The sequence below is a fragment of the Salvelinus sp. IW2-2015 genome, unplaced genomic scaffold (assembly GCF_002910315.2).
Source record: "Salvelinus sp. IW2-2015 unplaced genomic scaffold, ASM291031v2 Un_scaffold16674, whole genome shotgun sequence".
Lineage (NCBI taxonomy): Eukaryota > Metazoa > Chordata > Actinopteri > Salmoniformes > Salmonidae > Salvelinus > Salvelinus sp. IW2-2015.
This window is the reverse complement of record NW_019957703.1, coordinates 27,922-51,962: the sequence shown is the minus strand read 5'-3', so window position 1 is coordinate 51,962 and position 24,041 is coordinate 27,922. Positions and strand designations below refer to the sequence as shown.

Genomic DNA, 24,041 nt, shown 5'->3' with positions numbered 1-24,041 from the left:
GCAGTTAACACCTTACAAAGCAACTGTTTTTGATTATGCAGAGGTTGTTGATTCTGCTCTTCACACGTCTTTCGTGTCACCCTGGGTGATGGAGACACACTTCCCCCCCCAAAAAAATTGCGCTTAGAACAGAGCACTCCAACCCTGTTTCTGGAGAGTTATCCTCCTGTAAGTGTTCTCTCCACGCTAATCTAGTGCAACTTGATTCTAATAATTAGCTTTTTGATAAGCTGACTCAGTTTGTTTCAACCCCAGTTGTAACTAACCTTACAGGAGGGTAGCTCTCCAGGAACAGGGTGGAGAGCCCTGCACTAGAGCCTACTTTACCATAATCACTGGAGACCCTCTGGTGCTGGTATGGAAAAAGGTCATGAACGCTACTTGCTTGCATCTATTACACCACCTAGTACCTGGTAATCAATGGTAATGACTAGGTCACATTGTAAAAAAACAACAAAAAAAAACACTTGTTTGGAAGGAATAAAGCCTAGGCCTAGAAATATATTCTGGTACGTGATTGTCTAATGCTTACCCTACTACACCATCCACTTACCCCCCTCCCTAACACAGGTTGGCATTTATTGGGATGACTCCAGTACTGGAGGCAGCACTGCAGAGTGGTCACTAGCTGGTACAGCCACAAAGTCATAACATCTGATTTTAAACTTAACCACAGTGCTATGCCTAACCCTAACCTTAAATTATCATGTTTTCATACATTTTTATAGTATAGGCAATTTTGACTTTGCAACTAGCTGATCTAACAGAAATCACTCAGTTCTGCTTCCTGGGAAATACTCATGACAAACTTCAACTTGCCTCCCAAACTCCTTTTTTTTGTTGGTTATTTTGCATTTTAAACGGTTGGATTCTAGAGGAGTCCTTACATACCAGTAAGAATTCTGTTTGAGCTTTCACTGCTCTTGTAGATCTGATACCCATTTACTGGGGTAGCTAGCAGTCCTTGATAGAGCAATAATACCTCAAGGGGTTTTGTTCTTACACTGTTGCACAGTGATACCTTACCGCTTGAGGAGCTTGAAACAATAGCTCACGCCTTTTTTGTTGTTGTCTGAGACCCTGGTTAGTCTGTCACTGCGGTGAGCCTCTGAGGCTTGTATCCTTTTATCCATAGCAGTGGCACTCCACTGCGTCTCACAGTGGGAGTTTATTACCCCCAACAGTCTGATTTGTGAATGTGTTTTCATCGTTTGAGCTCAAATAGCATAGAAATATTCGCTTGGGCAAGTAGAAGCTTTGAGCACCACATCAACTAGAAACATCGCCGTAGCTTCTGTGGCACTGCTGTTTTGTGTTTGTAATACCTTTTTTCTTTTTCTTTCAGTGCAACCTTGGTGAGAGGCTTGTAATATTCTCTCACTCTATCCAGGGTTTCTCTAAATCCCCCTTCTCCTCCGTTCACTGGATTAAAGTTTGTGTTTGTGCGTGTGTGTGTGTGTTAGCAGTTGATTTCAAAATCTACCCTAATCRTTTGGCTCCTCCTGGCTTAGTTTGACTGTCATTTTCTGTTCAGGTAGAAATTTGTCATATAGCCTAGGCCTAAGCAAGGGGAATTATACAGTCATTTTGTTTGTAAAGCAAGATAAGGCCTATAGACTACTAGCCTATGCAAAGTTATTGTTCGCACACAGCCACATCCTTCTCTGCCACTGACGTTTTRACCTTCGATAAGAAGTCAAACTACTGGAGTCCAGCCCACCCACTGGGGAGTCAGGCCCACCCAATCACATTGCGCAACAACAACAAAAAGTTATTTTTTTTATGTTCTACTTGTCACTGTTCCAAATGGGACATGTATTTATTTTTACCTAAACACGCAAACACCATCAGAATTCATAGCAGTGCACTGAAATGACATTCAGATTAACTTGAATRACATTCACTCTCATGGGATGGGTGGCCAAAAATAAACTGAAAGTCACACCCCCAACAAGCCACAAATATGACTGCATTAAGGCATATGTTACTGCCCTTCTTTGGCTATATGCACCATGCCACTGCCTACTTCATTTGTTCACTTAGCAAACACAACTGCTCATAATCCATTGCCTTTATCACCGTCAACACACACCTATAATTGAACTTTAATTAGCTTTAAAACGGCACCCTTTTCTCTCAGCTTCATGGCAAAATGTTTAGAATTGCATGAGATTAGCTATAAAACTGCAAATGTTTCTCTTTGCTCAATGGCAAAGTGTGTAGAAGTCAGCTGTTCTGGCTATGCTACTGCTGGAGTCACCTGGTATTTCATTAGTCTACAGGATTAGCCTGTAGTTGCAAAGAAGCAGGTTTTGCAGGTTTCTTGTCTTGAAAGTAAACACACCTTGATGTAAGCCACCACGCTCTTTTTGTACATTTTGTAGGCAATTCCAGTACTCCTAAAAACATGTTTCTTCATGTCTGCTGACTGGCTTCATTTTGAGACTTTAAAAAAATGTTTCCTGTTCATTCATGGCCCTTCTGAGAAACACTATGTACACAAAAGTATGTGGACACCCCTTCAAATTAGTGGATTCGGCTATTTCAGTCACAACTGTTGCTGACAGGTGTATAAAGTCCAGCACAGAGCCCTGACTTCAACTGCATCAAACACCTTTGATGAATTGGAACGCTGACTGCGACCCAGGCCTACTCGCCCAACATCAGTGCCCAACTTCACTAATGCTCTTGTAGCTGAATGGAAGTAAGTTCCCACAGAAATGTTCCAACATCTAGTGGAAATCCTTCCCAGAAGAGTGGAGGCTGGAATAGCAGCAAAGGGGGACCAACTCCATATTAATGTCCATGATTTCGGAATGAGATGTTTGACAAGCAGGTGACCACATACTTTTGGTTATGTAGTGTATGTCTAGACAGTGTCCTCTCGTTGCAATTTAACTGCATTAAACCCTTTACAATGAAGATCTGTGAAGTTATTTGGATTTTTACAAATTATCTCTGACAAAGGGATGTTTCTTTTTTTGCTGAAAGAGCTATATATATATATATATATATATATATATATATATATATATATATTGTTCAAAAAAATAGACAAAAGGTGGAAATTATAGGCAATTAGCAAGACACCCCCAATAAAGGAGTGGTTCTGCAGGTGGTGACCACAGACCACTTCTCAGTTCCTATGCTTCCTTGCTGATGTTTTGGTCACTTTTGAATGCTGGCGGTGCTTTCACTCTAGTGGTAGCATGAGACGGAGTCTACAACCCACACAAGTGGCTCAGGTAGTGCAGCTCATCCAGGATGGCAYATCAATGCGAGCTGTGGCAAGAAGGTTTGCTGTGTCTGTCAGCGTAATGTCCAGAGCGTGGAGGCGCTACCAGGAGACAGGCCAGTACATCAGGAGACGTGGAGGAGGCCGTAGGAGGGCAACAACCCAGCAGCAGGACCGCTACCTCCGCCTTTGTGCAAGGAGGAGCACTGCCAGAGCCCTGCAAATGACCTCCAGCAGGCCACAAATGTGCAGATTACCGATTGTTATGAGAACTTGAAATCGGCCCTAATTAATCAGCCATGCCGATTTAATTGGTCAACCTCTAATCTGTGTGCCCTCAGTCCACAGCCGGGCAACTGCAGCCCTGTCCTGCTCTGAACCTGGTGTTTTGGGATTGGCCCAAAGCGTTCCCGCCTGCCAGCCTATCCACTAGAATTTGCCCATCCACTAGAATTCTCCTATCCCATTCTCCCCCACGGCTGTTCATCAGGGAAAGCAGGTCTATGGACAAGTTCACCTTCCACATACTGTAGTGTACATGAAGTCTATACAAATTATAGGAATAAGAGCAGCTGAGAAGTAAACAAGGCCAGTGTWACAGCCTACAGGCCTATAGTTTGTAAATCATTTTTGTCTTGTCTGTTTTTGYATACAATTTTCTTAATTGTTTTGCCGTTGTGGTTATCTGTGATAAGGCTGGGTCTAACATTCTTCTATCAAGGCCACACAGAACAGTGAGTAATGTTTTGCATAGGCTACTCATTAAAGCTGCAGTAGTGACTCACTTTGAGCAGTTAGTAGCCTAGCCTAATCCGAGTACATTTGTTAGTCATGGCATAATTTTAACAGCCCCATACAAGTAATGACCCATCTCACTGATGAAGTCTCTGAATCCTTTCATCTCTTCTTGTATGTCCAGAAAATCTGTTAATTTGTCAGTCACGCATCCTCAGTCTTATGCTTACTGTGTCATGACTGGAGCAGAGAGATGACATCGTGCCTGCCTGTCACTGTGAAGGGCGGGTTCACTGAGCCACTGAGCTGTAGATGGATGTTTTGTGTTCATGTTTTTTTTAATCTACATTGAACAAAAATATAAACGCTACATGCAACAATTTCAAATGTTTTACTGAGTTACAATTCATATAAGGAAATCGGTCAATTGAAGTAAATTAATTAGGCCTTAATCTATGGATTTCACATGACTGGGAATACAGATATGCATCGGTTGGTCACAGATAGCTTTAAAAGAAAAAAAGAGAACCAGTCAGTATCTGGTGTGACCATTTGCCTCATGCAGCGCAACACATCTCTTTCGCATAGGTTAGATCAGGCTGTCGATTGTGGCCTGTGTAATATTCTCCCACTCTTCAGTGACTGTGAGAAGTTGCTGGATATTGGCGGGAACTGGAACATGCTGTTGTACGCGTCAATCCAGAGCATCACAAACATGCTCAATGGGTGACATGTCTGAGTATGCAGGCCATGGAAGAACTGGGATATTTTCAGCTTCCAGGAATTGTGTASAGATCTTTGCGACATGGGGCCGTGCATTATCATGCTGAAACATGAGGGGATGGCGGCGGATCTTGTTACGGGATCTCTTGTCCATTCAAATTGCCATTGAAAAATGCWATTTTGTTCATTGTACTTAGCTTATGCCTGTCCATACCATAACCCCACCATGGGGCACTCTGTTCACAACATTGACATYACCAAACCGCTCGCCCCCACACGACGCCATACACGCCTTCTGCCCAGGTACAGTTGAAACCRGGATTCATCCGTGAAGAGCTCACTTCTACAGCGTGCCAGTGGCCGTCGACGYTGAACATTTGCCCACTGAAGACGGTTACGATGCCGAACTGCAGTCAGGTCAAGACCTTGGTGAGGACAACGAGCATGCAGATGAGCTTCCCTGAGATGGTTTCTGATAGTTTGTGCAGAAATTCTTCGGTTGTGAAAACCCTCATTTTCATCAGCTGTCCAGGTAGCTGGATGTGGCTTATGGTAGATAAATTAACATAACATTATCTGTCAACAGCTCTAGTGGACAGTCCTGCAGTCAGCATGCCAATTACATGCTCCCTCAACTTGATACATCTGTGGTATTGTGTCGTGTGACACAACTGCACATTTTAGTGTCCTATTATCCCCAGCACAAGGTGCACCTGTGTAATCATGCTGTTTGTCAGATTGCCACACTTGTCAGGTGGATGGATTATCTTGGCAAAGGAGAAATGCTCACTAACAGGGATGTAAACAATTCTGTGCAAAGAAGTTGAGAGAAGCTTTTTGTCCGTAAGGAACATTAATGGGCTCTTTTTATTTCCGCTCATGAAACACGGGAACAACACTTAATATGTGGTGGTTTTATATTTTTGTTCAGTATAGATTTGACAGTACCCAGCTCCACTCCTGTCATACCTGACTGACACTGACTGCTGAGACAGTGCGCACTGATCAGTAGTGTGAAGATTGAATCCGTTGTAATTGAGGCCAGAGGTTGAGGCTTTAAAACGTTGACATGGATAGCATGGGACGTGAAGGAGGTGCTGTGCTTTGGCTCTGGAACTTCAATCAAGTCAAACCCTCTCCCGTCTCTCTCTGGATAGGGACTGTAAGGCTTATGCGGGGCGTACACTACCCCGCTTTCAAAATCCTAACATCGCCGAGCCTCTCAATTTAAACAACCGTYTTTCCTGTCRTTTTTTTGTCCTGCCAATGTAGTGGTGCGCACATTAAAACAATGTTGTACAGACGGGGGTCACTTAATACAAGATTCTTCACCTGGTCGTGAGAATTCTCGATGCCACGCTGTCTCGCGAAAACACGGTGATTTAGATTGAACTTCAGAGATGTAACGATTTGACGCTTTGGTTAAAGGCAAGTCCGAACACATAGTAGTCATCACTCCTGTTCAAGAGTCTACACATTCTGGGTGATGCGATACAACTTCATCATATTTGGGTTCTTCTCTGGCGTGCTCTCATTAGCTATTGCTCATCAAAGTTCTCAACTTGCAGTTGCACATCTCATACTACAAGATTATTGCAGATTTTGTGCCGATGTTGTTTAATTTTTCATCTAACATGTTATTAAAATATTGGGACGTCTGGGGAGGCTCAGACGGGATTGGTAGCCCTCAGATTGTGTCTCTGACCTCCTCGCATTAAACGAGTGTCGGTGACGTCCGTGTGCCCCGAGTGGCAACGTCATGGGGATTTTGGCGCTGGATCTCAAACTTCTCTGCGAYAGCTAAATYGGGGCCATAATTATGTATTGTACGCCCGGCTTAATAGGCTCTGTGTAAATAAACTCTGCTGTGTTGGAATACTAATCAAATGTGTTGTTTACTTGTCTTCTAATATGCCCTGCAATAATTGCCCCACTGGGATGCATAGTTTTATTTAATTGACATTTCCTTTCACCTGACATTGAATGGGCCCATCTACCTTGCAACCAAGTTTTCTTTAAATTTGGAAAGTTATGGGAATTTTGCAACCATAGAGAGAGGTAGATATATATCTCCTCTCTTCCAAGACATTAACCCACCCTTGTCCTCCTCTGTTTCCCCCCTTCCTCTCCCCCAGGTCCCCCTTACGGTAGACTAGACGATGTCCACGATGGTGTACCCAAGGGAAGAGAAGCTGGAGAAGCTGTCCCAGGAGGAGATAATCTCCAACACTAAGCTGGTGATCCAGGGCCTGGAGGCACTGAAGAATGAGCACAACTCCATCCTGCACAGCCTGCTGGAGACCATCAAGTGCCTGAAGAAAGATGAGGCTAACCTGGTGCACGAGAAGTCCAGCCTTCTGCGCAAGTCTGTGGAGATGATCGAGCTGGGCCTTGGAGAAGCACAGGTATGTGAGCTGAGGGAGGAGCTGAGTAGTTTGGTCACACGTCTATTTAATGCTGTCTTCAAAATGTATTTGGTGTTAAAATTACCATTGGCTAGAGGTAGACAGTATAACAGATCTGGGATCAGATTCTCTGCAAATGACTCAAGTTGGTTGCTGCTTTAACTTCTGAGGGTATTTATATTTCACAGCAACTTAACCTACAGTATATTAGACCAAGCTTAGGAAATCAGTCATCATGATTCACCCTTAACACAGCTAGTTGTCTGTTAGGGTCTCTGTCTTTCACAAGGCTCTCTCTGCCATTGCCCTGTTCTCTTACCTCTAATGCTATKTCTCCATCTGAGGAACCAGGGAGATCTAAGATGAAAGCGGACTGAAGAGAACCATGGACAGCTACTGATGTGCAGTGGTCTGATAACCTCCTCCCCTCTTCTCCTCAGGTGATGATGGCCCTGTCCAACCACTTAAACGCGGTGGAGTCTGAAAAGCAGAAGCTGCGAGCCCAGGTGCGTCGGCTGTGCCAGGAGAACCAGTGGCTGAGGGACGAGCTGGCCAACACCCAGCAGAAGCTGCAGAAGAGCGAGCAGAGCGTGGCACAGCTGGAGGAGGAGAAGAAGCACCTGGAGTTCATGAACCAGCTCAAGAAGTACGACGAGGACGTCTCTCCCTCTGTGAGTTAACAAATTTGTGGATTCACGTATGCACGTACAATACCAGTCAAAAGTTTGGACAAACCTACTCATTCAAGAGTTTTTCTTTATTTTTACATTGTAGAATAATAGTAGGCATAAACTATGAGATCATGTAGTAACCAAAAAAGTGTTAAACAAATCAAAATATGTTTTATATTTGAGATTCTTCAAAGTAGCCACTCTTGACAGCTTTGCAGACTCTTGGCATTATCTCAACCAGCTTCATGACGTAGTCACCTTGAATGCATTTCAATTAACAGGTGTGCCTTAAGTTMATTTGTGGAAATTAATGCGTTTGAGCCAATCAGTTGTGTTGTKACAAGGTAGGGGTGGTAAACAGAAGATAGCCCCACTTGGTAAAAGACCAAGTCCATATTATGGCAAGAACACTTCAAATAAGCAAAGAGAAATGACAGTACGTCATTACTTTAAGACATGAAGGTCAGTTAATGAGGAACATTAAGAACTTTGAAGGTTGCTTCAAGTGCACTCRCATCAGCGCTATGATGAAACTGGCTCTCATGAGGACCGCCACAGGAAAGGAAGACCCAGAGTTACCTCTGCTGCGGAGGATAAGTTCATTAGAGTTACCAGCCTCAGAAAATGCAGSCCAAATAAAGTAAGACACATCTCAACATCAGCTGTTCATAGGAGACTGTGTGGCCTTTATGGTTGAATTGCTGCAAAGAAACCACTACTAAAGGACACCAATAAGAAGAAGAGACTTGCTTGGGCCAAGAAACACGAGCAATGGACATTAGACCGGTGGAAATTTAGAGATTTTTGGTTCCAAAAGCAGTGTGTTTGTGAGATGCAGAGTAGGTGAAMGGATTATCTCCACTGGTGGTTCCCACCGTGAAGCATGGAAGAGGTGTGATGGTGTGGGAGTGCTTTTCTGGTGACACTAAGTTATTTAGAATTCAAGGCCCACTTAACCAGCATGGCTACTACATCATTCTGGAGCGATACGCCATCCCATCTGATTTGCGCTTAGTGGGACTATCATTTGTTTTTCATTAGGACAATGACCCAAAACACACCTTCATGTTGTGTAAGGGCTATTTGGCCAAGAAGGAGAGTGATGGAGTGCTGCATCAGATGAGCTGGCCTCCACAATCACCCGACCCCAACCCAATTGAGATGGTTTGGGATGAGTTGGACCGCAGAGTGAAGGAAAAGCAGCCGACAAGTGCTCCGCATATGTGGGAACTCATTCAAGAGTGTTGGAAAAGCATTCCAGGTGAAGCTGTGTGTGAGAATGCCAAGAGTGTGCAAGGCTGTCATCAAGGCAGAGTGGCTACTCTGAAGAATCTAAAATCTATTTTGATTTGTTAACAYTTTCTGGCTACTACATGAGTGCGTGTTGTTTCATAGTTTTGATGTCTTCACTATTATTATACAATGTAGAAAATAGTAAAAATAAAGAAAAACCCTTGTAGGTTTGCAACTTTTGACTGGGACTGTGTGTATGTATGTATGTATGTATAATAAATAAATAAATATATATATACAGTTGAAGTCGGAAGTTTACATACACCGTAGCCAAATATATTTAAACTCAGTTTTTCACAATTCCTGACATTTAATCCTAGTATAAATCCCCTCTTAGGTCAGTTAGGATCACTGCTTTATTTTAAGAATGTAAAATGTCAGAATAATAGTGTAGAGTGATTTATTACAGCTTTCATTTCTTTCATCACATTCCCAGTGGGTCAGAAGTTTACATGCACTCAATTAGTATTTGGTAGCATTGCCTTTAAATTATTTAACTTGGGTCAAACGTTTTGGGAAGCATTCCACAAACTTCCCACAATAAGTTGGGTGAATTTTGGCCCATTCCTCCTGACAGAGCTGGTGTAACCGAGACAGTTTTGTAGGCTTCCTMCAAAAAAGCACACGCTTTTTTAGTTCTGCCCACAWATTTTCTATAGGWWTGAGGTCAGGGCTTTGTGATGGCCACTCCAATACCTTGACTTTTGTCCTTTTATCACAACTTTGGAAGTATGCTTGGGGTCATTGTCCATTTGGAAGACTCAATTGCGACCAAGCTTTAACTTCTTGACTGATGTCTTGAGATGTTGCTTCTATGTATCCATGTACTTTTCCCTCATCTATTTTCTGAAGTGCACCAGTCCCTCCTGCAGCAAAGCACCCCCACAACATGATGCTGCCACCACTGTGCTTCACGGTTGGGATGGTGTTCTTTGGCTTACAAGCCTCCCCCTTTTTCCTCCAAACATAACGATGGTCATTATAGCCAAACAGTTCTATTTTTGTTTCATCAGACCAGAGGACATTTCTCCAAAAAGTACGATCTTTGTCCCCATGTGCAGTTGCAAACTGTAATTTGGCCTTTTTTATGGTAGTTTTGGAGCAGTGGCTTCTTCCTTGCTGAGCGGTCTATCAGGTTATGTCGATAACTGTGGATTATATACTTTTGTACCTGTTTCCTCCAGCATTTTCAAGGTCCTTTGCTGTTCTGGAATTGATTTTCACTTTTCAAACCAAAGTACGTTCATCTCTAAGAGACCAAACGCGTCTCCTTCCTGAGCGGTATGGCGGCTGCATGGTCCCATGGTGTTTATACTTGCGTACTATTGTTCGTACAGATGAACGTGGTACCTTCAGGCATTTGGAAATCGCTCCCAAGGATGAACCAGACTTGTCTACAATTCTTTTTTGAGGTCTTGGCTGATTTCTTTTGATTTTCCCATGATGTCAAGCAAAGAGGCAGAGTTTGAAGGTAGGCCTTGAAATATATCCACAGGTACACCTCCAATTGACTCAAATTATGTCAATTAGCCTATCAGAAGCTTCTAAACCCATGACATCATTTTCTGGAATTTTCCAAGCTGTTTAAAGGCACAGTCAACTTAGTGTATGTAAACTTCTGAACCACTGGAATTGTGATACAGTGAATTATAAGTGAGATTATCTGTAAACAATTGTTGGAAAAATTACTTGTGTCATGCAAAAAGTAGATGTCCTAACCGACTTGACAAAACTATAGTTTGTTAACAAGAAATTTGTGGAGTGGTTGAAAAACGAGTTTTAWTGACTCCAACCTAGGTGYATGTAAACATCTATATACACACACACACAGGTTATGGTGTGAGATTAATGCAACTATCACGTCTTTACCGGKAAGGGGAAATGACCTGCATGGCCTTCCTGGAAAGTGATTGGTCAGGGCCTCATTGATCCAGTGGTTGGAATGAAACCCCCCTGGGCCATGTTAACTAGGGCATGCAAATTGTTTTGCAACGAAAAATAATGTTTCTTATTGGACAAGTCTAGGTTGTCGCTCCCCTTTTCAGCCCTTTTTATCTCTGTTTAATGCATAATGAAAATGACTCTGACAGTATTCGTGGGTCTGTTTTAGAAGGGTGCAATGTTACACAACATTCAGATAGAAATGCATTTTGTAGGACAGATATGATTTTCTGTCATATAGAATTGGCCATTGTCAGGTTGATTCGTTACATTTATATCTGCAACGTTGTCACTGAATGTCATTGAATGYACCCGACTTTCTCCTCAGTCAGTCACAAGCTGTAATGGCCCAAGCAATGACTAAGCTTAACTAAGCAGCAGGACCTGTTCCAGATTAAACTCCTCTGGGACCACAACCCTCACCCTGCTATTTATTTTAAGGTCTTTGAAAAGGTTGCCTGGCTAAGAAAATGTTTAAATGCATATGGATGTGCAATTTTCCACGTAGGGTTCTTGAAGGACGCTGACAATATAGAATTTAAAATATCTCCTGGGTCGTGTCTTTAGTTCATAAAACGTAACTGAATTTTGAAAAGGAACCAAATGGTTCAGGTTTTTCCCCCCACTGGTCTTGAGATGATTATGAACGAAAAAATATCTCTGGTTTTCAGAATATCTGATGAATATGTACTGATAACATTTCAGTGAATGCAAGAATTTTCCAACATGGCTGGTAAAGAAACCGCCTGCCAGCTGCTCAGCAGACATGCCTCAGAACTGGCATTCTGTCATGCGTTCAGGACGCAGCTGTTTAGATTATTAGATGAATACGCTTGTCATTCTCGGTCTCTATCTATTCTAGTGGCACTTGACTGRAWGATTGCCATGAGGGATTTTAATATTTTAGCGGTCAGGGGTGCTGGGCTGGCCCACAAGTGTGAAGTAGCACAAGCTTAGACCAAGGTGGACTTTTTCTCCAGGGAAACTACCCAGGTCTTGTATTAATTAACAGAATGTGCCACAGCGCTGGGTAACAAAACCAAACCAAAAACCTAGCTCCTCCTTTTAGCCTTTCTACATGTCTTTCTGGTCCCTCTGCWACTGGACAGCTAAGCTGTTTACCGGCATATCAAACAAAACATTTATCTAACAGACTTCTCCTTACTGGGGTCAGGTCTACAGCCAAGTAATGTCCGGTAAGTTCTTGTCCCGTTTTGGTCTTATTTCCCTTTCAGCATTGGAGGACTCAGCATTTCAGCTCTTGCTGCACCAGGGACACAAGCAGATCTGGCCAAAGCCAGGTTAAAAACAGTCTCCACCCAACTTCCAAGCTAATTATATTCAGATGTGTGAATTCAGGCCACCCCCTCTCCTGGCCAGCTGATGTAGCCAATGAGAAGGAATATAGTGGCGGGACAGTGCGTCTGCATTCCTGTATTTCGACCCAGATCTGTGGACAACAGAGAAACGATACTGTTGGTGTGAGAGAAACCACCTGGTCACTATCGTTGGTCTCCTTAGGAGCATAGTCCGTGACCAGCGTGAGTGTCGTCCCAGGAGGTACTTTAACTTCTTCAATGCCCACTGCACCGCTAGGCACTCTTTCTCCACTGAGTATTTGGTCTCGTGGATACAGCTTCCGGCTGATTCTATAGGATGGTATGCTCCTCCCTGCGTATTTATTGGGACAAGACTGCACCCACCCATTTGTCTGAGGCATCAGTCTGGACCACCATCTCTCCTCCAAAGTCGGGCATCACCAAGACCAGTCTGGAACACAGGGCCTCCTTTAGGTTCTGGAAGGCTTCTTCCGCTTTGTCAGTCCACCTGACCCGGCTGGGCTGGGGCTTTTATGGTCAGGTCTGTGAAAGGACCAGCTACAGTTGCATAGTTAGGTTCATTCCTATCAAAGGTTTTTACCTGAGACTTGGTTTGGGTCCGTGGCCACTGTCGGATGGCTTGAGCTTTCTTCTCTAGCAGTTTGACTTTGCCCCTCCCGATGGTGATGCCAGGTACTCTCCTTACTCTAGTCCCAGCCTGCACTTTTTTGCATTGGCGGTTGGACCTGCTCTGCGAAGTACCTCCAAGAGAGCGTTGAGCTGCTTCAGGTGAGATTCCCACTTTGTGTACAGCCCTACCACGTCTTCCAATTATGCTGCCGAGTACTCACTGTGGGGTCTCTGGACCCTAGCCGTTAGCCTCTGAAACGTACGCGAAGCTCCGTGCAGGCCGAAAAGTAGAACCGTGTAATGGTACAGCCCTGTATGTGTGGCAAAGGCAGTCTTCTCTTCCCTTTTTGGAGCCACGCAAACCTGCCAGTACCCCATAGTAAGATCCAGGGTGCTGATATACTGGTCGCTGCCAAGGTGGTCAGTCAGCTCATCTACACCGGGCATAGGATAAGCGTCACATTTCGTTTTCAGAAGTCATTCGCTTAACCTTACTCACCCGTCCGGCTTCGGCACTAAGAAGATCGGGCTGCACTATTTACTCTGGGACGGCTCGATAATCCCCATCTTTAGCATCTGGTGGTCCTCCTTTTTGATGGCCTCCAGTCTGGCCTCTGGGACCCTGTAAGGCCATAATGTTACCTTTCTGGGTTCTGTGTGGATGTGGTGGTGCTTTAAGGTTGTGCACCCTGGGAAGGGAGAGATGTCCCTGCTCTGGTCCACTAGTTCCCCCATCTCTTGCCGCTGTAGTTTTGTAAGCTGCGTGTCGATGGCAGCAACCTTTTCGAGATGCTTCTGTGCGGACAGGCAACTCGTCTGAAGAACATCACCAGTTCCTTGGCAATCCCTTTCGAGGTCATAGTTCTTATGGGAATGGCCTCTGGTTAGCGGGTGGCATAGTCTAGAATCACAAGGATGTATTGGTGCCCTTTGGTGGACTTCACCAGGGGCCCCACCGGGTCCATTGCGATTCTCTCAAAGGGGACATCTATAATAGGAAGAGCGATTAGAGGATTTTTGAAGTGTGCTTTAGATGCACTGAGTTGCCATTCGAGACACGACTGACAATAGTCCTCCATGGCTCTTACCACTCCCAGCCAGTAGAAGCGCCAGAGGATCCTGTCCTTTGTCTTCTGGACCCCCAGATGGCCTCCAAGGACATGTGAGTTGGATAATTTGCAAAATGGTGGGGACATACTGCCTTAGAACCAATAACAGTTCGTTAACTTTAGAATTGACTTATTTAGCATAGTACAACAGCTGCCTCTTAATCAAAAATCAAGGATATCTTAATTCGCTCACCCCAGGGATCATCTTTCCATCTACTTCAGTGACCTGGCTCCTCGCTTGGGTGAGGTTGGGGTCTTCTAGCGGAGCCGTTCCAAACTGGCCTTGGTGGTTGAGACCGAGGGGTTCTCCCCGAGATCTTCCTCTGACAGCTTCCAGTCTGGGAATGGATCGAAGGGTCCTGCTAACTCTTCCTCTGATCCCAGCTCCGTGTAGGCCCCATCCGGGTTCCACTGGGCCGCGCAAATAGGGATATTCGTAGACAGTTGGAGTGTTTCTTGGGCTATGGCCTGGTTGGTTTGTCTCTGAGCCCCAGGTTGGGTTCTTTACAGTTGAACGGTTGAACTGGGCCTTCTGCTTCCCATCAGTTTAGAAATGAGGACAATCGTGACCCACCAGAAGGGGTACCGGGGGGTTGGGCACTACCCATACTTAAAGTTGATAGTTCCCTTAAGGGGTTGTAAGCTTCACCACTGCCGTGTTATACTCCTTGGTGTCCCCATGAATGCAGGACACTACCATGGAATTCTCTGGGGTACGATTGTGCTCACCTACTAGCTGTGGCTGTATCAACGACACCGTACTGCCGGTGTCCAACAGGGCTTCTGCATCTCTTCCATCTACTTTGGTTGGGAATGTGGGGGCTGGTGACTCCTAACAACAGGTCATTAAGTGACAGGGCCTCCCCCCAACTGGGTCTGTGGAGTGGGCATGGGCTAATTTCTACACGCATAACTTGGGTCTGGGCTTAGCCCGAACATACGTTGTCGGGGAGGCTCCCCCTCTGGGCGTGAGGCAGGGGTCTCTCTGGTTGTTACCTTAGCTTACCCTCAGTCTTGTCCGTCTTACCAGACTTCAGCATATCCATAGTGGTCTGGTGGCTCTCTACTAGGAGGACTAGTTGGTACACGGATTGTGGATTGCCCTGGCTGGCCACCTTCTTGGCCCGTAGGAAGTGGTCCGTTACCACTCTCCTCCACACTAAGCCCTGAGGGGTCACTCTGCAAACAGGCCTTCGCCAGCCGGATAAGGTAGTGCATCTGGGCCCTAACTGACTGGATGGGGACAAAGGTCCATTCATGGAACTTCAAGACCTGGCTCATCAACGTGTAGCCATGCTGGGCCAGAATCGCTGCCTTAACCACCTTGTTGTCTTTAGCTTAATCATCTGATAGGTCATACATAGTAGGACCGGTGTGCATCTCTAGCCAGGAAGGGTCCACGCAGCCCAGCCCAGGTGCTCTCGGGCCAACCCTTCCGTGTTGCGGTTCTCTGAGGCTGAGAGGTAGGCTTCCACCTCATCCACCTCTGTCATTTTCAACAGAAGCCTTCCCAGTTTGGGTCCACTGGCTGGGGTTGCCTGTGGAGCACCAGTGGTGATGGTCTGTAAATGGACTAGGAACCTAGCATTTTGATTCTTTCACTCTGTAATGAACTCCCTGTGTATGTCATACTGGGCCTGGCTGTCATGAGCCAGCTGCTTGAGGTTCTCTATGATATGGAATTACTTCAGTCTTTTGTCACTTAGCACTCCAAACCCAGAGATTTAATGCCTGCATTCCCCACCAGTGTAGGGTCAGGGGTGCCGGGCTGGCCCACAAGTGTGAAGTGTGAAGTAGCACAAGCTTAGACCAAGGTGGACCTTTTCTCCAGGGAAACTACCCAGGACTTTTATTCAGTAAAAACAAAATAAAATAAAATGGGCAACAGTGCTGGGTAGCAAAACCAAAAACCGAGCCTTTCTACATGATTCTTCCGGTCCGTCTCTGCTACTGGACAGCTAAGCTGTTTGCCGGCGTATAAAACAGAAATCTATCAGTCTTGTTCTTACTGGGGTCAGGTCTACGGCCAAGTAACGCTCTTGTTCCGTTGGGTCTGATATCCCTCTCCGCATTAGAGGGCTCAGCATTTCAGCTCATGCTGCTCCAGGGACACAAGCAGATCTGGCCAAAGCCAGGTTAAAAACAGCCACCACCCATCCTCCAAGCTAATTATAATCAGGTGTGGGTAATTAGGCTCTTACCATTCCGGGCCACCCTCTCTCCTGGCCAGCAGATGTAGCCAACAAGCAGGAATATACCGGCCGTCACACACCCACCCTCACTCGATCACAATATAATATTCAGATTTTACATTGCTCTCACTCCATCACAATATAATATTCTGATTTTACGTGGCTGTCTCATGCTGTGTATTGTTCATGGTAGGTAAGTGCTTGTGTTAATTGGGCTAATGACTGGGGATGTGTGTCTCAGCAGGAGGAGAAGGACGGCGAGCCCCCAAAGGACTCTCTGGATGATCTCTTCCCCAACGATGAAGAGGAGCAAGGCCAAGGCAGTAAGAACCACTGACATCATTACTAGCCATCCATGAGATCTCGGTACTTTTTTTAGGATGCATCCCAAATGTAAAAGASATGTTAATCTCAATGTGACCTCTGTGGTAAAATAAAGGATAACAATAATGTCAGCCTACCCTCTACCCTATCAAGTGCACTACTTTTGACAAGGGCCCATAGCCTGCCATTTGGGACACAGTCTTAGATATMATTGTAGATCCTTGGCTTGTAATGTATTATTGGAGTTTTGCTACTCAACTACAATTAAAAAATGCACTGTTGTAGAAAAGATTTCTCCCTCACACACACAATTACCTCTGCACATTGTTTATTGTGGCAACATTTCAGTCTTTCACTGCACTGTTTGTTACCAATAACAAGGTCAACCAGTGTCCTTCGTCTTCCTGTTGACATGACCTTTGCTCTGTGTCMCCTCCTTCCTTCACCCCCACAGTGCAGCACCAGCACAACAGTGCTGCGGTGGCCGCAGCCCAACAGGGAGGCTATGAGATCCCAGCCCGCCTGAGGACCCTCCACAATCTGGTGATCCAGTATGCCTCCCAGGGGCGCTACGAGGTGGCCGTKCCCCTCTGCAAACAGGCCCTGGAGGACCTGGAGAAGACCTCCGGACACGACCACCCTGATGTCGCCACCATGCTCAACATCCTGGCCCTTGTCTACAGGTGAGRCCTGGCATTCTCTTGATCTATAYCAGGGYCGTGTTCATTAGGGCACCTAGCAGACAATGTTTTAMWGGCCCAATGCAGACATTYYTTTCTATATCAAATCGTTTCTGGGTAACAATTGAAGTACCTTACTTTAAAATGKGCGTAAATAGCTTTTTAGCATGACACTTTTCTCAAGCAAGAATTTAGCTAGGACTGTCTGTTAGTGGTCTGAGTCGGGAGGGGCAAACTGAAAACTATATGTTATTGGCAGTGGTTTGGAACTCTTATTGGCCTATTAACCAATTTACCGCATGGTGGTGTCACCATGGAATGCTGAAATTCCTGCCCATGCAAACCTGCTGATTTAGAAGGTCCTGTGTAGGTCCTSTGTAAATTGTATTTTCAACTGGCAACTATCAAGAAATAACACTGATCAAATGTTCTCACACTTTTAGTGTTAGTTTCATCAGCAGTTGTACAATATGATGCAAAACACAGGAAAGACTGCATTTTGACTGCACTGGGCCTTTAAAGTGTGTAACAAGTTTTTATATTGGACAAGACTACGAAGTCCCACCCGGTTTCATTCAGTTTTCTTCCGTTTTGTTTGTGCCTAGTTTGTGCCTAGGGACAATGCTGCATGGTCTGCCTGTTATTTTGTTCAGTTTGCCTTGCTAGGTTTTCCTATTTGCAGTCTTTGTAGGATTTGTAATCCTTCATTGCTTATATACTAATCTGTCTTAATTTCTGCATTTCAATGGATGCAGTGAAGACAGCCCATTATGACTTTGCGGTGTGCTWGTATKCWGAGATTATATCGGATCTCGCKCTCTCTCTCTCTCTCTCTCTCTAGGGATCAGAACAAATACAAAGAGGCTGCCCACCTGCTCAACGACGCTCTGTCCATCCGGGAGAAGACTCTCGGCAAAGACCACCCTGCTGTAAGCAAGGACCGTCTTCATGACAACCACACTATGTGGTCAGACTGACCCATATGTGGAATAAAAAGATTTGTCATCAGGTGTTAGTTCATAATAGCCAGAATGGCTTGGTGGGCTTTGTCACTGGGGAGGCAATAATGTACAGCCCGCCTTGGTTACCGTCCCACACTACGTCTCTATATGCATTYCTTGCTTTATCCACATCAATTCCTGATATGGATTTATGTTGCTAGTCTCTTACCTGAAGGTCATCAAGCACAACTGTTCAATACCCTTTCACCTAAACCCAGAGCTAATGCATTTCCAAAACAACTTCACACACAGAGAAATGGTCCTTAGATGTTTATGACCACTTCATCAACATCCATGAGAATGATCCATAAMAATAGGCTGCATCCCAARTGGAACCCTATTCTCTATTTAGTGCAATACTTTTGACCAGGGCCSCTAGAGTGCTTTATRKSTGGTGCCATTTGGGACATAGACCCGTACGCTGCTGGTGTAGTCAAGAGAAAGGAAGGATGACTATGTTTTTGTTTAAGAATAAGCGTTGGAGGAAGTCAATTTGAAGCATGCGCTAGGTGCCATGCCCTGAACTCCCTCTCCCTGGTCCTCTAGACAAACTAATGAAAACACTGTTGGCTATAGGAATCTCACTTATACCAGACCCAAGTGACAGATAGCTAAAACATGCTAGACTGGGCAATATCCATGTTATGGTCTTGATACATCACCTGATGACATAGATGGAAATATTGAWATTATATAAAAATGGTTGCTGGTTAGTGACAACTCCAAGTAGTCTAATCCTCGTTGTGTTTGTTCCTGTCATCCAGGTTGCTGCTACGCTCAACAACCTGGCCGTGCTCTATGGAAAGAGGGGAAAGTACAAGGAGGCCGAGCCACTGTGCAAGAGAGCTTTGGAGATAAGAGAAAAGGTAGGCCATATCCCTGGACCTCTTATCTATTGCTACCCTGACGTAATATTGGTCAGATCACCTGAAAACACACACGTATCTAGGCCTCAGTTCTGATAGAAACTCTCGCAGAATGAAATTCCTGTGACGTGATGATTATAATTACCACGGAGGAGAGAGGGGTTTGGAAGACGAGAGAAAGAACAGTGCAGACGTAACGTAGCAGATACGTTCTGTGCCTCAGAGCCCCAAACAKCTCGCTCCATATTGATCTGGGTTTTATTAGATTTGCTTCTTTCGAGTGGAGAAACCTGATGTTGACTGYTGAAAGAGACTTGGGGATATTATTTAATTAAGCAGATTAGAACACAATCAAAGGTTGAGACGTACTTAAATGGTAGACAACAAAACAGTTAAGCTCTCTGCCTACAGCACTAAGATAGTTGTATAATACRCTTAGAAAAAGCTACTGATTTGTGRTAACGTTTTGGCAGTTTTTATTTGACCGTTTTATAACGGTTTTGGTTGAATTTCTGTTATTTTGACGTTTTGATAATGTGATTCGTTCATGCAACCATATAGATAATTACATGGATACTGTATTGACCTTCCTGGTTGCCAAACRACATATAAATACATATACCTCTTAYGTTTTTGTCCCTCTCAGGTACTGGGCAAGGACCACCCAGATGTGGCCAAGCAGCTGAACAACCTGGCCCTGCTGTGTCAGAACCAGGGCAAGTATGAGGAGGTGGAGTACTACTACTGCCGCGCCCTGGAGATCTACGAGTGCAGACTGGGTCCCGACGACGCCAATGTGGCCAAGACCAAGAACAACCTGGTGAGTACTACTGGGCAACACTTGGGTGGTGTTCAATAGGCACCAAACTGAAGAAAATTGACTGAAACAGGGAGATGGACTACCTGGACTTGTCCAATTTAGAAAAACAAATGATAATGTGCATAGACATTCGCTTACAAAATCACACCCATATAAACCATGTGTGGATTAGTTTGAACTTGCATGTTTGGTTAGAGTCAGGGTTTCTGTGTCCCTAGATTAGTTATGTTCCTGTGGGAGTGGCTTGTAATTACAGTTGTAGATGCTGAAGATGCGTTTTGATAGATTTTAAATAAAAGCATCACTTCACATTCAGCTGTGGAGTTTCAAAGTTCGTATTCTGAAAGACACAGAATTTGATTCAGTCCAGGAGGAACCATCTATATTGGTATTCAGAGAAAAGAAACCAAGGATTTTCCACTTTTAGAGTTTGCGTCACATTCACAGCGTGATTGACACACAGCGGCACCTTTGCTTTGTAGTTAATTGAACTCGTCGCTCTACAAACAGGGGAAAAACGGTCTCAATTAGTATGTAAAGCAAACTGGTGCACTGCACAAGGCCACTGGGGCTTTGTCTATTCTCCGCCAGCTTTCAGAGTCCCGTAGCTAGTCTCGTCCGCCCACTCATATCGTGTCTGCTTTATGATTCATTGAGACCCAGAGGCAGGCGCAGTAGTGCTATATCATTGTTCATGAGCCCCTGAACTACATTGGGGAAATATGTGGATGGATGCATTGGCCATGTTCTTTCAGGGAACGCAGTGTGATTCAATACCCTCGTTTTGATACAACATTGATAAGTACTTTTTTTCTCTCTTTTCTCTCCAGGCATCCTGCTTTCTCAAACAGGGGAAATACAAAGAGGCTGAGATTCTGTACAAAGAGATTCTGACCCGTGCCCATGAGAAAGAGTTTGGCTCTGTCGATGGTAAGAAGAACTGAGTTCTACTGTATGATCTGATGGGTTCTGATTTGAAATACTGTTATTCAGCAGGTAACCTATGGAAAGGAGAAGGTCCGCAGTCTGGTTGTTACACCAGAAGTTAATGGTTATCTGTAGGAGGAATGTATATGGTGGAGTCAATTAAGGTTGGATATGGGCCAAATTGCATTTCCTACATCAATGCTTTTCAATTAAGCTCTTACCTCGGAAGGGGAATATACAAGTAACTGCCAAAATAAAGGAAACGCCAACAAAGTCAATCAATCAAATGTATTTATAAAGCCCTTCTTACATCAGCTGATGTCACAAAGTGCTGTACAGAATTACAGCCTAAAACCCCAAACAGAAAGCAATGCAGGTATAGAAGCACGGTGGCTAGGAAAATCTCCCTAGAAAGGCCAGAACCTAGGAAGAAACCTAGAGAGGAACCAGGCTATGAGGGGTGGCCAGTCCTCTTCTGGCTGTGCCGGGTGGAGATTATAACAGAACATGGCCAAGATGTTCATAGATGACCAGCAGGGTCAAATAACAATAAAGTGTCTTAATAGGGTGTTAGGCCACCATGAGCCAGCTTAAATGCACCTTGGCATAGATTTATACAAATGTCTGGAACTCTACTGGAGGGATGCAACACTATTTTTCCATAACGTCCATAATTTGGTGTTTTGTTGATTGTGGTGGAAAACACTGTCTCAKGCGCCACTCCAGAATCTCCCAGAAGTGTTCAGTTGGGTTGAGATCTGGTGACTGAGACAGCCACGTTATATAGTTTCCACTGTGTTCATGCTCATCAAACCATTCAATGACCACCCGTGCCCTGTGGATGGGGGATTTGTGATCCTATGGTGGCATAGCCATAGTAGCTAAAATAACGGCCTGCCGGGCATTTTTATACATGACCCTAAGCATGATGGGATGTTAATTGCTTAATTAACTCCGGAAGCGTACCTGTGTGGAAGCACCTGCTTTCAATATACTTTGTATTCCTCATTTACTCAAGTGTTTCCAATATTTTGGCATTTACCTGTAGTTTTCTATAATCAAGATATGAGCAGAACTGGTGGAGGTAGTAGGGCAGGGCTCCCTTAGAAAGAAGATGTTATGTTTTTACAACATGCAAATCTTCTCGATATGCCTCTTGTCTTTCCCCAGCGAGCAGGGTCACGGACGGACACAGGGTTAMAAAATGGACAGAGTGCCGTTGATTCGTCAAGGCGAGGCTCGCTCACCAGTCAGAGGATGATAGGATTTTTCAAGAGACGATTCTGAACAAAATAAAGAGGGGTTTTCCCGGTTTAACATATTCGCTTTCCTTGCTCTTATTCCTTTTACGATAAACTTGGTTAAACTCTGCTATTTAATGGTCTGCCTCGAGCGATTCGATATCCTACTTTAGAATGTCGCTTTTGTACAAAAATAGAAAGAGGTGCGACTTGGCACAAGGGAACATTAAAGCTGACAGAGCAAAACTAAAAGAGTTTGGTGGATTCTCGAAATTGCCTCAAGGCTTGTTCATGAATTGGGACAAGGCAACTCTTTGTTTCTGTTGGTTTCGTGAAGTTTAGACAAAGTAGGTGGAGTATATCAATTTTACCATGTGTCATATATTATCTTTGTCTTTTTATTCTTAGAATGGGGTGTATTTGTGACCTCTGTCTCAGCTTGCAAAATAACATACTTGATTGGTCTAGTTTCAATGAGAGAAACTGTATTTAGCAGGTTATTTATCTAGGAGAAATGTTAATTGTACAGTCAATTTCTTGTGAAAGTCCCAAGTCTTGATTATTAATAGTTCAGAATACCTATTGGTTTGAAACAATGACACTTTAAAATGACAACTTTTATTCCATCTGAAGAATGCTGCGTCACACACTTTAAAGAATAGAAATGAGAGGTGCACTGCCTGGTCCTCAGAGCATATACAGTGCATTCGGAAAGTTTTCAGATCCCTAGACTTTCTCCACTTTGTTACGTTACAGCCTTATTCTGAAATTGATTAAATSCCCCCCCCCCCCCCCCYCGTCAATCTACACACGGTACCCCATAATGACAAAGCAAAAACGTCTTTTTAGAAATTTTTGCAAATGTATAATTTTTTTGGGGGGAAATATCACATTTACTTAAGTATATTCTGACCCTTTACTCAGTACTTTGTTGAAGCACCTTTTGGCAGCGATTACAGCTTCAAATCTTCTGGGTATGATGCAACAAGCTTGGCACACCTGTATTTGGGGAGTTTCTCACGTTTTTCTCTGCAGATCCTCTCAAGCGCTGTCAGGTTGGATGGGGAGCATCGCTGCAGAGCTATTTTCAGTACTCTTCAGAGATGTTCGATTGGTTTCAAGTCCGGGCTCTGGCTGGGACGTTCAGAGAATTGTCCCAAAGTCACTTCTGCGTTGTCTTGGCTGTGTGCTTAGGGTCGTTGTCCTGTTGGAAGGTAAACCTTCGCCCCAGTCTGAGGTCCTGAGCGCTCTGGAGCAGGTTTTCATCAAGGAGTTCTCTGGACTTTGCTCCGTTCATCTTTGCCTCGCTCCTGACTAGTCTCACAGTCCCTGCCGCTGAAAAACATTGCAATAGCATGATGCTGCCACCACCATGCTACACCGTAGGGATGGTACCAGGTTTCCTCCAGACAGGACGCTTGGCATTCAGGCCAAAGGGTTCAAGATAATCTTGTTTCTCATAGTCAGAGTCTTTCGGTGTCTTTTGGCAAACTCCAAGTGGGCTGTCATGTGCCTTTTTACTGGGGAGTGGCTTCCGTCTGACCACTCTACCATAAAGGCCTGATTGGTGGAGTGCTGCAGAGATGGTTGTCTTTCTGGAAAGTTCTCCCATCTCCACAGAGGAACTCTGGAGCTCTGTCAGTGTCCATCGAGTTCTTGGTCACCTCCCTGGCCAAGGCCCATCTCCCCCGATTGCTCAGTTTAGAGGCCACTGTGTTTTTTGGGGACCTGCAATACTGCAGAAATGTTCTGGTACCCTCCCCAGATCTGTTCCTCAACACGATCCTGTCTCTTAGCTCTCTGGACAATTCCTTCGACCTCATGGCTTGGTTTTTGCTCTGATATGCGATGTCAACTGTGGGAACTTATATAGACAGGTGTGTGCTTTTCTAAATCATGTCCAATCAATTAAATGTACCACAGGTGGAC

At 44.6% G+C, this 24,041-nt stretch overlaps 1 protein-coding gene across 10 annotated transcripts in view; it reads left to right on the top strand.

Moving 5' to 3' along the window:
• LOC112081032 (kinesin light chain 1) overlaps positions 1–24,041 on the top strand; it is a 47,074-nt gene that overhangs the window by 6,723 nt on the left and 16,310 nt on the right. For 7 of the 10 annotated variants that reach the window (XM_024146996.2, XM_024146990.2, XM_024146993.2 and 4 more), the window contains exons 2-9: positions 6,829–7,098; positions 7,539–7,769; positions 16,495–16,576; positions 17,032–17,260; positions 18,099–18,186; positions 19,023–19,124; positions 19,771–19,944; positions 20,775–20,874. In XM_024146996.2, the coding sequence (XP_024002764.1) occupies positions 6,853–7,098; positions 7,539–7,769; positions 16,495–16,576; positions 17,032–17,260; positions 18,099–18,186; positions 19,023–19,124; positions 19,771–19,944; positions 20,775–20,874 (1,252 nt within the window). In that variant the 5' untranslated portion in view covers positions 6,829–6,852. Of the gene's footprint in view, positions 1–6,828; positions 7,099–7,538; positions 7,770–16,494; positions 16,577–17,031; positions 17,261–18,098; positions 18,187–19,022; positions 19,125–19,770; positions 19,945–20,774; positions 20,875–24,041 lie in introns of those variants that run through there. The other 3 variants (XM_024146992.2, XM_024146994.2, XM_070442825.1) reach the window with 2 other exon arrangements.